At 37.3% G+C, this 14032-nt stretch overlaps 1 protein-coding gene across 1 annotated transcript in view; it reads right to left on the minus strand.

Annotated features, from left to right (window-relative positions):
* The window catches only part of CPB1 (carboxypeptidase B1), a 31980-nt gene extending 17987 nt beyond the window's left edge, over positions 1–13993 (minus strand). Inside the window, exons 1-9 of the mRNA XM_048955620.1 lie at positions 8275–13993; positions 8096–8171; positions 6053–6177; positions 4394–4493; positions 3557–3658; positions 2713–2814; positions 1201–1311; positions 1017–1107; positions 213–415 (exon numbers count right to left, since the gene is read on the minus strand). Of these exons, the coding sequence (XP_048811577.1) occupies positions 213–415; positions 1017–1107; positions 1201–1311; positions 2713–2814; positions 3557–3658; positions 4394–4493; positions 6053–6177; positions 8096–8171; positions 8275–8345 (981 nt within the window). The 5' untranslated portion in view covers positions 8346–13993. The remainder of the gene's footprint in view (positions 1–212; positions 416–1016; positions 1108–1200; positions 1312–2712; positions 2815–3556; positions 3659–4393; positions 4494–6052; positions 6178–8095; positions 8172–8274) is intronic.
* Between the last annotated feature and the right edge of the window lie 39 nt (positions 13994–14032).

The raw sequence follows: 14032 nt of genomic DNA on the forward strand, positions 1-14032 counted from the left end.
AAGTAAGGTTCTCAAGGTTATCTTGTGCCTGAACTATGTGGAAGCCATCATGGTGTCTCTGGTTTTTGAAGTATGTTCAAAAACTGGCAACATATAATCTTTACTCATAGTTAAAGATTCTGCCTGAAGTTAAATAGACCTAAATAGTGCTCTTTCATTATATCAAAAACATTCTTTTCATTACATCAAAATGACAAAGAACTTGTGCTTACCAGTTCGTTGTAATCCTTTGGTTTTGAATAAGTGTATGAATAAGGAAACAGTAGCAGCTGGGAATAGGAGTGAACAGTCAGGTATGCCTTGATTGTAGAAAGATTTTCACGAATAAAATCAGCCAAAGCCTTTGTCTCCTTTTCAGACTCAGGTGAGGAGCCGCAGTAAGTAGAATCACATGGGCTACTTGAGGCCCCCAGTTCTGGAAAGAGCAGTGAACATAATGAATATTTAATAAAAAAGTTGGTTGTTAGGAGAATGATATAATGTGAATTTCATACTAAACCTTGGAAATCCTATTGCCACACCTGTACTGTATCAGGAGAGTCCTTTGTTGCATAGTTAAGACACTGGGCAATATGACGCAGTGTTAAGTACAATCTGTACTTCTTGTTTGGAGGGACATGAGTTTCTTTGCAAAGCCCTATGTTATCTAAATGATTATTATTTGCATCTTTACTTAAAAGTCTTCTCCTTGCACATCTCCCCCATATCTGGGATGCTTTCAGGAACCAGCAAAGAGGGCACCCCTTTGCAATGAGTGAAACAACTGAAAGAAAGCTATTTTGACTTCTCTTCTGAAGTCTGCTGTTCGTAGAAGTAGCTATACTGATGAAACTAGTAACCAAAGTTTGTTTTTTGCATAAAATTTGAACACCAGCTATTCCACAATGCTATATTGGTGGTCTTCAATTAAAATCATGATGAACCAACCATAGTAATATAAGCGGAAATCCATAATTAAGTATTTTGGCTATTGCATTTCTGGGTGATTACTGCAGCTTCTATTAGGAGACACTTACTGCACCAGCCAGCATTGAAGTTCCTGTTGGGATCAGTACCAATGCAAGAGCTGCCAGTGTTTTTAGAGCGTGTCTTTCTCCACATACGGTTCTAAAATAGAATGGTGAAGCTTAGAGTACAAGTAAGAAAGAGTTCTTACAGTTGGCTTAGCCAGCAATACTCTTGACAGAGGAACATACTTACAGTTGTCCAAGTGTAAACGTAACCATCGATATTAACAACTGGCAAAACATAGAAGTCCAAGCTGTTGAGAAGTTGGGTCATGGTGCTATCTGTTCCGTAGGTCTCCACAGCCTAATGAGAGAAAAGTAGAAAGAGCTGATGATGCCTTCATGGAATGAAAACATCTCCAGCATATCTTTGAAGGCCTGGATCTAGATAAGGAATTACTGAATGTGGAAGGTGAAGTCATCCAGGTAACTGCGCCACATGAGGTGGTAGCACTGATGTTATATATGCTCAGAAGACTTACAGTGACTGAAACCATATTGCTGTTAGAGAGTCGACTTTTTCTGGTAGATAAAATGTATTTTAAAGCAATGTGGATTTTGAACAGGATAATAAAGAAAAGGTTTCCATCTACTAGCTTATCAATGAAAGACAGAAAAATGTTCTGGTCCATATATTCTCCCTGTATCCTGTCACCTTAAACACTTGTTTGTAGTTTGAATTGATAGTAAATTTTGTTTCTGATATCTGTTATGCAGATAAAATTCATCACTAATCAAAACTACAGAAAATGTTTCCATCATTACATCCTTAGACATTTCTAGTCATAATACTTTGGTTGCACATATTCATAGAGAGGTGGATTTTTCCATGCAATTTTCCAGGTATGTACATCATAAGAACTCCTGCCTACATATCCTACTGTTTATGACCTAGCACTTTGTATGCTTGTTCGGAAATTTAAGTCAGTCTTGTGTGAGCATCCAATTATAATTGACATTTGCTCTAAAGGCCTGGTTGCATCCTTGTTTCCTTTACTTTACAAAGATGTAAAGTGCAACGCAAGAAGCAGTGCAGTAGAAAAAGACATCTACTGTCCTGTAGCTAGCAAGTGGACAGGTTAGGTGTAGAATTTGGAAAGGAAATTTTAGGTCACTACAACTTTTTTCCTGTGTTTTTTGTTTGTTAATTTCTTTAGGTGGGTTTTTTTGTTTGTTTGCAGATACAAAGAATGACCTACTTTGTTTTTTCTGTAGTTTCTGACTTTTATGTCTAGAAGCATTCCCAGCTGAACCTCCAGTGACTCTCAGAGGACTGCACTTTAAAGTTTTTTCTACCTATCCTCACTTGCATTCACTGAGCAGAGCCACTGCTGGTGTCGGGTACATCCATGAATTAAATGATCAGACAGTGAAAATGACAGCCGTAGTGACGTGAATTGCTGAGAGAAAAATGGTAGCACATACTGTCTGCAGCCTTATTGGGAGATAATGAAATAACATTCCCTTTGACTCCACTGAGATGTCACTTTCAATTTCCACTGCTCCTTACACAAAACCGCATGGCTGTCTGAGAAGATAGAGGTTATACTTGCCACCAATGCTGCTGCAAGCATACCTCATACACATGCTTAGGTAATCTTAAGCTGCTCAAAGATTACAGGCAGCCATTAAGATCTAGTGTAAGTGGTTGAAATAAAAATAATTGCGCTTTGTAAAACAAGTTTTGATCATTATGCTTACTGACTTCTTTCACAAACCACTGGCAGAAAGCAGGGGCGATCCACTCTCTTGCGTGGAAACCACAGTCCATGAAGATGGCCTTCTTATTCGTACCGCTTTTTCCCAACTACAGAAACAAATAAAAAAACAAACCCAAGTTCTGAATGAAACAATTGGTACGCAAAAGATGTCTGCCAGCTTGTTGACTTAAAGAGTAATACTATACATTTCCTTGATTACATGGAAAACTAGGCAGTGCTCTCAGCTGTAGTTGACAATGATATTCAAGCTAAAACCTTATAATCTTAATAGTTTTATTAATGTAGGTTACTCTCTCCTCCACCACAATAATAGATTGTTCTGCACTGTTGATATATTCCCTGTGGTGTTTCTAGTAGTTAGCTTTGTTTGGATGGGTGATAGGTGCTTATGCAATTTTAGGCAAGTAACCTTTATTCTCTCACCTTTAATTTGTTAATGGTATCTTATTTACTCATACGAGTTATTCAAAAAACCTGTGTCTGATGAAGAAACAAACATATTGCCTTTTGCTAGGGAGACTGACATCTATAGATCCTTTTAGAGTAAATGTGCTTACAGGTGAAGAGAATACAAAGGTAGTTGATAATTTACCTGGCTCACAGGATTGTTGTTAAATTTATGCCTGAACTTCTCGTAGTTCATTATGGCCCTTATATCTTAAGGTAAAAAAGATCATAGTATAAATAGTGCAAAAAATCTATTTTCAAATGTCTTGATTTCTTTCAAAATGTATATTAATGTCTTAGCATCATCATTCAGTAGGCATCATAGTCTTGCATAGATAATAGCAGAAAAACAGTCTGGCACAAATGAATCACTGCACTCACTTTGAGAAGGTACAGCGGCCGTCCTTCGTATGTTTCCCCAATTACACTGCGAGAGACCAGGCTTGGGTTCTGAGCAGCAATGTCAGCAGTCCAGGCAGCTATCTGTTTAATAAGGAGAATAAAGACGTTGATATGTCTGTCCTCAGGTCCAGAGTAACTTATGCACAAGCTGGAAGAGTCCTTCTGAGAATTGAACCAAATATTTAATACCATTGATAGATTTCTTATTATTAACTCTTGCTTGTGGTAGATACTTGTGTATCTAATCTTAGTTGTTGGTTTTTTTTTCCAGTAATAGATAGTGGTTCATTGCAGACTTCAAACTATTGCTGAACTAGGGTTTTCTGATATGAATTTATCTAAAACATCCAATCACTGGAGTCTGGTTGGTGAGTCAAGAAACTTCGAATGCTAACCGTACATAGTGCTTAGAGATTATGATTTTGTCATCCTTTTAATTCTTCTGACAAAAGAAAACTTTTTTCCTTTTACAGTAAGTAGATTGAATGCTTTAAGTCTTCTGCATGCTGTCATGTTTTTCAGTTTCATAGCTCTTCTATTTATTAACATTCTAGAACTGTTTATGGAAGCACTGGGCAGGGATTTATGGGAACAGTCCACCAAAGTTAAATACAAAATAAATAAGTATGTGTAGGCAAATGGGTTATGCAGACTATCTCTGTAATGAGCAGTGAAGGAGAGATTTTGGAGAGGAGGTTATCAAGTTAATGGATGTTACGGAAGAGAAGGGAATATTGATGGAAGAATATCAGAAGCCATTTTGACAATGGAGGCTAAGATATCAAGTTGATACAGTGGAAAACATTTGGACTTTACCTGATCCCAGGTGTTGTATTTTTCATAGCTGTGACCAGTGCTACGAACTTTGCTGTCAAACTGAGCATGCATTGCAGTCTGCAGGTTGTCAATCAGAACTCTGCAATACCACGAAAAGCAGAAAGAAATGTGTAATTTGTTAGCAGAAAATCGAGCACCACATGGATATCTTTGGGTTTGCACAGAACTAAGGCCATGTTGATTATGAAGAAACATGTGGTGAACTGGTTTATGCATTTGAAAATAATAGAAGCTATGTTCAAGTTTCAGTCTCTTTTCTGCCTCATCCGTGCTGATAGAATGATCACAAAGCAATAGCTTCTCAACTTGCACCTGCCCACTTAACTCCCATACTAGCAAACCTCCAGAATGGCAACAGTTGGGGTTAGAAAGAAAGGCAGTGCTAAAACAGGGTGCATGTAAACTATATTAGTTCTGTATCCAAGTAAAACTCTCCTTTGCCTTGGACTGACCTTGTAATGTCACATTGCCGCTTCCTCAAAAGGAAAAGGGCATTCTCTTGAACTGATGATGCTGAAGAACAATTAGACTGCAGTAACGTAAAACCCTCCTGTTATCCAGGATCTCTAGCAACCCAGAGATGTTTGCATGATTAAATTCTTTATCAAACCAAGCTTCCAAAGTTTAGGTGCAGTTTGCAGATGACAGGATCCATACATGGCAAAAAATAAACCGACAAAAACAACAAAAGAAAAAAGCCACCCTAACACCCTGACTGCATTGGCTGAATCTCTCCTGTTTGTCTTTCCCTGGGGCTGACAGAAAGACACGGCTCATCTTCAAGCATGGTCTTGAGGACCTTTTGCTCATATTTCAGCCTTGGCTATAAAAAAAAAAAACGTTTCCTTGTTTTTTCCAGTGTTTGTCTTAATATCCTTACAAATTCTCACTTGTTCAGGATATGTGCTCAATCATTTGGATAGAAGAGCAGGAGGCCACTTTGTGAGGCACCATCAGCCTTCAGAACAAACAGTGCAAATGAGCACATTGACATGGTATCATGGCACTGCAGCTCCACTTCAAAAGAATTTTAACTGCTTGGGTTGTCACAAGGACACTCCACTGAAGTTTGTCAGGGACACCTTCCAGACATTTGTTTCCTCTGTTGCAATCAAAAGATTTGTGCATGGACCTGAGGGAGTTCATAAATATCATAGGGAAAGATAGCACATGTAACTCTTCCTTTGCCAAAGAAGTACTTCGAATGAAACTGGACTCTTGTGCTGTACGTGGGCTGAGGTACTACTGAGAACAATCTCTTTTAGAGTATTTTTAGCTCTGTTCCCTCCTGTGGCATCCAAACAGGATACAGTTAACATGGGGATGGCAAGTTTAGGGAGATAATCCTCAGATTTAGCAGAACCTACCAGCTATGTTTCCTGATAACTCAGCAAAGGAGTATGATCTGGTGGAAATAAATCTGAGTGATGAAAACTCTCCACACCGCTGAATGAAGTCATGAGAGTTTGATCAAGTAAAACTGAGGTTTGTGTCTGTATTTATGCATATACTACGCATTGAAAAAGCCTGCTAATCAAGCTGGACCAAGGAGGATGTTTGTAATGAAGATAAGTGCAATCAATGATGAAAATGTTCAACACATTTTCTCCAATATTCAGTCTCCTACTAAAAACTTACTTATAATCCACTTCGTTTTCTTTGAAGAGATGTTCAACCTCCAAAGCCTTGTCAGCTTCAACTCGGAAATCAACTTGCATTTTTGGCTTTACCAGATCGACAAAGTCTGGCTGCCAAAAGTCAACCTGAAAGAAAGCCAAACGAATATATGAACAAATAATACATACGTATGACTGAGTTTTAAGTGAGTGCATGTGTGATATAGGGATGCTGATTGTGATTGATACAACAAATTTCATTCCGGTGTTACACTGACTGATCTTGCTTGCCAGAAAAACCGACTTAAGTTTTAAGTGGAATTCAGTGAAGATGATTTTATTAGACCCTTGAACTTACATGGAAGATTTCTGGAGATGGCAGTAACAGTTTAACAAATACCAAGTATTAACTCAGTTTTTGAGTACATTTAATTTTTGACTTATTAAATTATGTTACTTAGTAGGGACTGCACTAGTCTTGCACAGTGCTAAAATCAGTGCTTGGTATTTTTTCTTTTCAAAATTGAAATTGGAAAAGAGACAATTATCACCCTAAATCAAATGACAAGTAGCCCTTATACCCATAAGAGCGTTCTGAACTTCATTTAAAAATCTGATGTAAAAGAGACTGGAGCATAAAGAATGTTGTCTGCTCTGAGCATCCCATACAATTATGACAGCGTCTGAACACATACAGATTTGTGAATGCTGTGCAAAATTTGTAACTCTTTATAATTTTTTTTCATTCTTTGTTCACATTTCATTGGAATTTTTTGCCTGTAACCATTAAATGGTCTCCTGAGTATAGCAAGCTACAAACATACTTTACATGCATCAGCTGGAAAGGACTGTTGCATTTATAAGTGTCTTTAAGACTCATTTTGTGCAGTTTGTAGGAGGAGCCTATGCCTTTGGAAGATATTGTTTAACTCATAAGGGACAAATGACAGTGCAATTACTACTTCACATATTCTTTCTGAAATCTGCTTTAAGATCTCTTGGATTTAGAGTCCCGTTAAAGGTCAGTGAAAACAAAACTGGTTTACCAGTCTAATGCCTTTTCAGCCTTTCATGTCCTGGCCGTAAAGGAAATTGAGGCTGGTGGGCATGTTCACAAAATGATGTATCTTCAAGTTAGATGACTATTACAGTGCATACTGCTACCACATGAGTCCTGGCAGATTGCTTTGTATAACAACAGTAGTTTAGAGATCTTTTCTTTACTTTAAAGAAAACAAGCAATCCCTTTAGGGATTGCTTAGGAGCAAACTTGTTATATTCATTTTCATAGAACTAGCAGCAACATACCAGTATATATTCTTTCTGTAGAATACTGTTTCAGCATGCTGTAGTACCCTGCTGCTGCTACTTCTCCACATCTGTACTTCATTAAAAAGACCATCCTTTAATCCTACAGATAATGGTGTCTTTTTCACCAACAGCTATTTTACAACATCAAAGCTGAAGAGAAATATTGGAAACACATTTGCTGTCTTTATTGTTTTTTCTCATGTCATTATGTTATCATATATCTACATCAAGGTCACTAGGAAACATGCAGCTTGACTGGAAAAAGAAAATTGTAAAGGAAAGTCACAGACAAAAGGTGACACAAGAGGCTAGAGGCCAAAACACTGTTCAGTTTGTTATGAATACGAATTTTTAGATTGTTTGCGTGAACAAAATCTTATACCTTTAACATTAAACGTTCCTGTACTTGGAAGTTTCATGTTTTGTCTAATTCTTGAAGGCACTCCACAATGAATATATAATTTCAAAGTAACTCAATTAATACATTGCAGTGAACACTTTCATACTCAGACTGGGGCACCTGGACTTTTCAGGAAGACATAAACTAGTATGTAAGTAATTCTATCTTTATTACCTTTTCCTCTTCCCTCTGAAGAAGAACTCATGATGAATTGGCTGGAATCAGGACTAGGTCTTTAATTTGGAAGCTTGTTATTGTTTTTTTTGTTGTTGTTGTTTTTTGGTTGTGATTAGTTGAGGCAAAGGAGAAATGTTCCATTTGGATTCAATAAAGCTCCTTCCCCAAGTTCTTTACCTGCATTTTGCTGGCAAGGGAATGGATGATTTCCACCTGCTCATCGTTCTGTGGAGTCACTCGAAACACCTTGTGGCTGAAAGGAGAGAGAAATTGGATTTTAAAAAGATAAGTCAGCTGGAAGACTTTTGCTCATGGAGAAGAAATCATGAAAATATAAACCTGATGTCTGTACGTACCCATCAAAAGTCTGATCTTGCAGGTGAGCAGAAGCAACTGCAGCACCCACGAGAACTAAGAACGCCCACATGTTTTTTGAAGAAGTAAATAGGCTTTCAGTTCTGGGCTGCTTTTATAATCTGTTTTGTGTTTGGTTTTTGGTTTTTTTTTTATTAAATCAAATATACACCGGAACAAACCACTGATCAGCTGACAGATTATCCCTTTGGCCTTGTTTGGTTTGCATATTATTTATAATGTGTGCTTTACTTCACACCTGTGAAAACAGTGGAAAGTCTCAAAGGTGGCAGTAACAGTAGGGGCTAAGGAATTTTGCTGCTAGAGTGGAATGAACTTGTTATGTGGGAAACTGAGTTTAATCCATTTTGTTCTTTTGTAATGTGTTTGTGTGTGTGAGTGAATTTTGATGAAAAATGTAATCATTTTTTTCAATTGTTTGGTTGCTGGATTACAAACTTTGTAATACTTAATTGTCACCTTATGTAATGGCTGATGACTTTCAGATGTTGCAGCAGTGTGACCAGTCTTCTTAATTACACACCACTCTCTCTTTTCCTGAACGGTCTGTGGCTGTCTGTGACAGAGTGAGAGCATCTGAAGAGGAAACACAGTTTGGATGTATGAGTTATCAATCATTTCCCAGTAGGGAGGAAAGGTACTGAACTTTTCGTTGCTTAACTTGAAGGGAATCAGATGCCTGCAGAACTGAAGGTGTCGATATTTCTAGTCACAGTGGAGTTGTACGTATTCTTCACATAACATATTCACAGATTCATTTGTTCTCTCTAATTATACCACATGAAAATCAGGTTGAATTAACTCTCTTGTGGGAATTAACTATAGGCTAAGAAGATCAAATGACACGTAGTTGTATAAATGCATTTTCATTTTTGTCTTCCATGTTGTTCTTAAACTGAGAATAGTATTCTCTCATCACTGTGCTTTCATCTGTTTAGTTTTCATTAACGTGTCCTAGGCACGAATTGTCTGCTGATGCTGTGTCTTGAGGTGATTGATGCTTTTGGCAGGGAGTCTGTAAATGAATCAGCATATATATATATATATAAAGGATGGAATGTATGAGCTCAGTTATGTTTTCTGTTATGCCCAAGTGACCTGACAGATTCCAAGGTTTCAGACAAGATCATATTGAAGATGTTCTTTGACTCCATGTCTGCTGTTTTGCAGAAATCTGCATATACAAATTTCATATATATGTCAAAATGCATGAGAAAATTGAATGCATTCATCTTGCAGAAAAAAGAATAGCAAGTTTCAGAGGGCTACGTTAAGAAGGAAAGTCATGATAGATGCTGCACTTAACTTTTTAAAAGAAGTTCCCTAGAGACAATAAAGCTGCTCAGTAAAACTGCAGCAGTCTTGTATAGGGAATGCCCTAGAAATACATTTTTAAAATCTATGTACCAAGCATGCAGCAGTTTTACATAACAAAATAACATAATAAAAATGCTCTTAAAAGGATGCTCCCAAACTGAGCCTACTTATTCAAGACTTATACTGGTCAAATCATTCAGTTTGAGCTTACTTCACAATTAATGACCTAATTTGTAGCACTATGGGCACTTGCTCTGCAATAATCTTACTTTTACTCAAGTCTCCTAAGAAGGATGATGGCAGGAGTTATTCTGACAAACTGCTAAAGCAACTGCAAAGTCTTCAGAAGTTTTAAGTTGATTAGATCTATGGTATTAGATAAAATGGTCTGATCCCACGAACACTGCAATGACAATAATGCATGATGATCAAGCCCAGATCTTGCAATGAGTAAATGATCATAAGGAGTAATCAAACATTGCAGATGTCATCATTCCCTTTGAGCACTGAAAAACATTTTGGAAATAGAAGAATGCCAGATTTTAAGACATGAGTTTACTTTTAAACATTTTTTTTCATGCAGTTATAGATCTTTTGCTTTTGCAAACAATCACTGACACAGCATTACTGCCATCAACTACTGAGCTGGCAAGTGTTACCAAATATTATGATTTCTGATGGCAGTTTTTGCTGTTTCCATCACAGACTTGGTCAGGAAAAAATCAATGACCTGGAATCCCATTGAAATTACTCATTTTGCATCTCAAGGTTGATGGTTAAGTGTAAGATTAGCTCATAAACAAGCTCTAACACAGCCTTGTTTTTCTAACTGTACAATATAACTGTTCAATATTTGGATGATAAAGAGGCAGCATAAGGATAAATAAAATAACAAATTAAATTTGGTTAAGCCATCTGTTCTTTTTATTGTCTGATTACAAGCCAACAGCACATTAGTAAGCCGTGGCTGAATAAACCTTGGACATTCATACTTAAAACTGAGCAGAAGCTAGTGCTACCTATATTATTTCAGTTTTGGGAAGACAAATACTCTGCAATAGAACACTCAGCCTTGACATTCTTATGAAGGATAAGTGTAAACCAGCAAAGGGAAAAAATACATACTGATGTTTCAGAAGCATCCTTTATCACATGAAACCTTTTGTTCCATTTGTTATCAAACTGAGTGAGAGGTCTAAGATTAAATAACTTCTCTTTTTCTAAAAGTTCTCAGCAGTTACACATTTTCTGAATCAGATATTTTGTTATCTTTAAAAAAAGTGTACTGTCTTTTAGTCATAATATATTGTTAGAACTTCTAATCCCTGACTGACAAATTTATCTTATTATTCTTGGATATATTAAGTTCCAAAATAACATTGAAAAATTCCTCACTGCCCAAATATTAATCCTATATATGTATGTAATGTAGGAAAATCCGAACTGTGCCTCGGGCCAGTCATATGTTTTTGGATTATGGGATACTGTTATCTCTATTTATTGTATCTTTATTGTTTATTTTATTATCATTAGTTGTGTTTTCTAGATAATATTAGTTTTGAAGAGTTATACTATTGAAAATATTCTGAAAACCTTTGAGTATACTTTGAAGATGCCAGGATCAGCAGAATCTGCTATCCAACATGTACTTCAAGCTTTGCTGGTATTTTCTTTGTATTTATATATTATTAATATTGCATCCTGTAATTCATCAAAGGCTTTTTCAACTTTTGTGCCCTGGGACGTGCTTATATCCTACCATTTCTGTAGCTATGTGTAGGTATGTCCCTCTCCCCCCATCCCCTTCTCACAGATGCAGATTAACGTGTGAATGGAAGCTACCTTAAGGAGAGGAAACAGTGGCTGGCATGAGATCTAGGCTATGGAGCAGAAATGTTAGAAAGGAAACAACAAAATCTGTAATTGTTCTTTTATGAAGTCAGTAGATTTGTAACTCCTGTGAAATATTTTTAATAGTGATTAGGCTTAAGAATGAATGTACTGCAGCTTTCTTTTATGATCATTGTATGAATTGCTTAGTGTTCAGAAAGTATTTTTTATCCTGGACTACAGAATGCTGTACACACCATTCACATTTGAATTCCTACTTGCTTGAAAATGATGTGAAACATTCTGACATGGAAGGAGCAGATAAATATAGTGGCAGTGCCAGAATCCTCTGAAGCCAGGTACCCAAAATCTAAAAGCTGAGTACCAAGCAGAAGAAATACTTCTAACAGAACAATAAGGACTGACCTCACACTTATTTGTTATGGATGTCTTCTGCTTAATTATCTTGCCCTTGGGATGGGCTTTCTACTATGATCAAGAGTAGTGGGTTCTTGTACTCAAGGCTATTCTCTGGCATGTGTAAGGCTGGCTGGGTCATGGCAGGGCTCAGCAACAGCTCAAAGATTCAGAAAGCGTAAAGGTTCCTCCCCTTAAATTCTTAAGGCACTGAAATCAGCATGTGGTGTAGTCAGAGATCATGGCTTCACTGAGAAGATCCTAATCTGAAAAAAGTACAAAAATAACCAGGCACTCAGCACCCTTACTGACAGAAACCAGCTCTTTCAATTCTCAACTTCTAGCTATATCTGATGGATGTAGGAGTTTCTCTTCTGGTGTAGTTCAGCACAACGTTAACACCTATATAATGTCTCCAGCAATGTGAGAAGCAGATGCTGTGGAGGCAGGTGCTAGAGTTGTGCTGTAAGAGATACAGGGGTATCTGCCCACTGCTGAGGTCTCCCCAGGATAACTAATGTGGGTTGTTAGCACATTTTCTTTCTCAGTATTCCTCAGTTCCTGTTCCAGGATCCTCTGGGGGAGAAGGGTAAATCAGGCTGTCAGTGTGCTATCATCCACTTCCAGTTCTAACAGAAGGATTTAGACAGACAGATGAATCTCCATTTCATCTAGTTAAATGTGATCCAGATAGTGATGGATTGGAGTTAACACAGCACAGCAGGGTGACCACAAGTGGGAGAGAAGACAGATGATACATAATGGGAGAGTCCAGGCTGTATCAAAAACATCAGCAAGAGAGGTTCAAGGAAGAAAATGGACTGGGCACAGCAGCTAGATTCCACTCTTAGGCTTAAGTGAAATTTCTTTTTACAGCTTGCTGGGTAATTTACTGTTCTGTTTTGATTTTTTGCATGTATTGGCCTTCGTGGGTGATGTAAATCATGACCATTTTTCTCCTGTATAACTTGTTTGTCATCAGTAGACTTGACAATGTTTGAAGTCCAGTGCTTGGATAAGTCACCTTCAACTCTGAATGATTTTGAAGTCTGTTGCCCTTTGCTAGAAGAAGGGCTCTATCAGCTGGTGCTAGGCCTGGGCAAAGGTCAGGGAGCTCTGCCTTTTCAGAAGAACAAAGTCTGTTAGAAATGGACAGAATTTCTCACTTTGCATGTACTGAAGTAAGACAAGTTCACAAGCTGCAGAAAAAAGTGGAGCTCTGCTGAAAAGCACAGAGGCTACAACTATTTCTCTGTCTTCAGTTAGATAAGCTTCCTTCTTCCTTATCGTCAGATTTTGGATATGTCATGCTGTAAAAAGAACAACATGAAATGAAAAAGGCCAAATAGACCAGGTGTTATAAATGAGGTATTCTGCATATCACTTTGCTCATGTAACATTATGATCTTTACAGAAGAATCATGGTTCTTAGTTAATGAGAAGCATTCACAAAACTCTTTCCAAAGTGATTAACTTGACTAATAATATATACTTGGATAGCATTGCTAAAGCACACTAATCGCTAAGATGATAGTGATAACTCACTCATTATAAGAGTATGAGGTAGCAAATTAATTCATTCCGATTAATCTTGGCACTGTTTGTTCTTCTGTGAACACATAAATAAACAAAGCTCAAATCAAGAGGAGAACAGGACTGATTTAAGCAATTTTATTAGGTCTTTGTGAGACATGGTAGGAAAAAGTAACAAGAAATCAAATTAATGCTACTGAAGTGCGTGGAGCCAAACACGGATTTTTGCCTAGATGAAAAGTTGCTTTTATTCACAAAAACAAGTCAATGGCTAAAGATACATCTGGACTTCTCACAAAATGAATAATTTAATATTTTTCAGTAGCAAGTACCTTCACAGAACAAAGGAAAAACATAAGGAGTGCAAACAATTTATGTCATGTTGCTATTCATTTGCATGAATTTGTTTGGACACCCTTCTGCTAAACCTGAATGAAAAGAGCCTTGGCAGAGAAAAAAAAGAAGCAAGCAGAGGAATTCAGAAGATAGCATTCCTGAGAAATATTCTGGTCTGTATATGTGGAGGTGTTTAGAGATTATAAGATAGCTGCTTTAAATTCAGTGTCCAGATTCTGTTGTATTTGTTGTATTACACATCTAGATGTTGAAATTGGTTTTAGTTGGTTGGTTGGTTGTGGTTGG

Source organism: Lagopus muta, chromosome 9 (genome assembly GCF_023343835.1).
Source record: "Lagopus muta isolate bLagMut1 chromosome 9, bLagMut1 primary, whole genome shotgun sequence".
Taxonomy (NCBI): Eukaryota; Metazoa; Chordata; class Aves; order Galliformes; family Phasianidae; genus Lagopus; species Lagopus muta.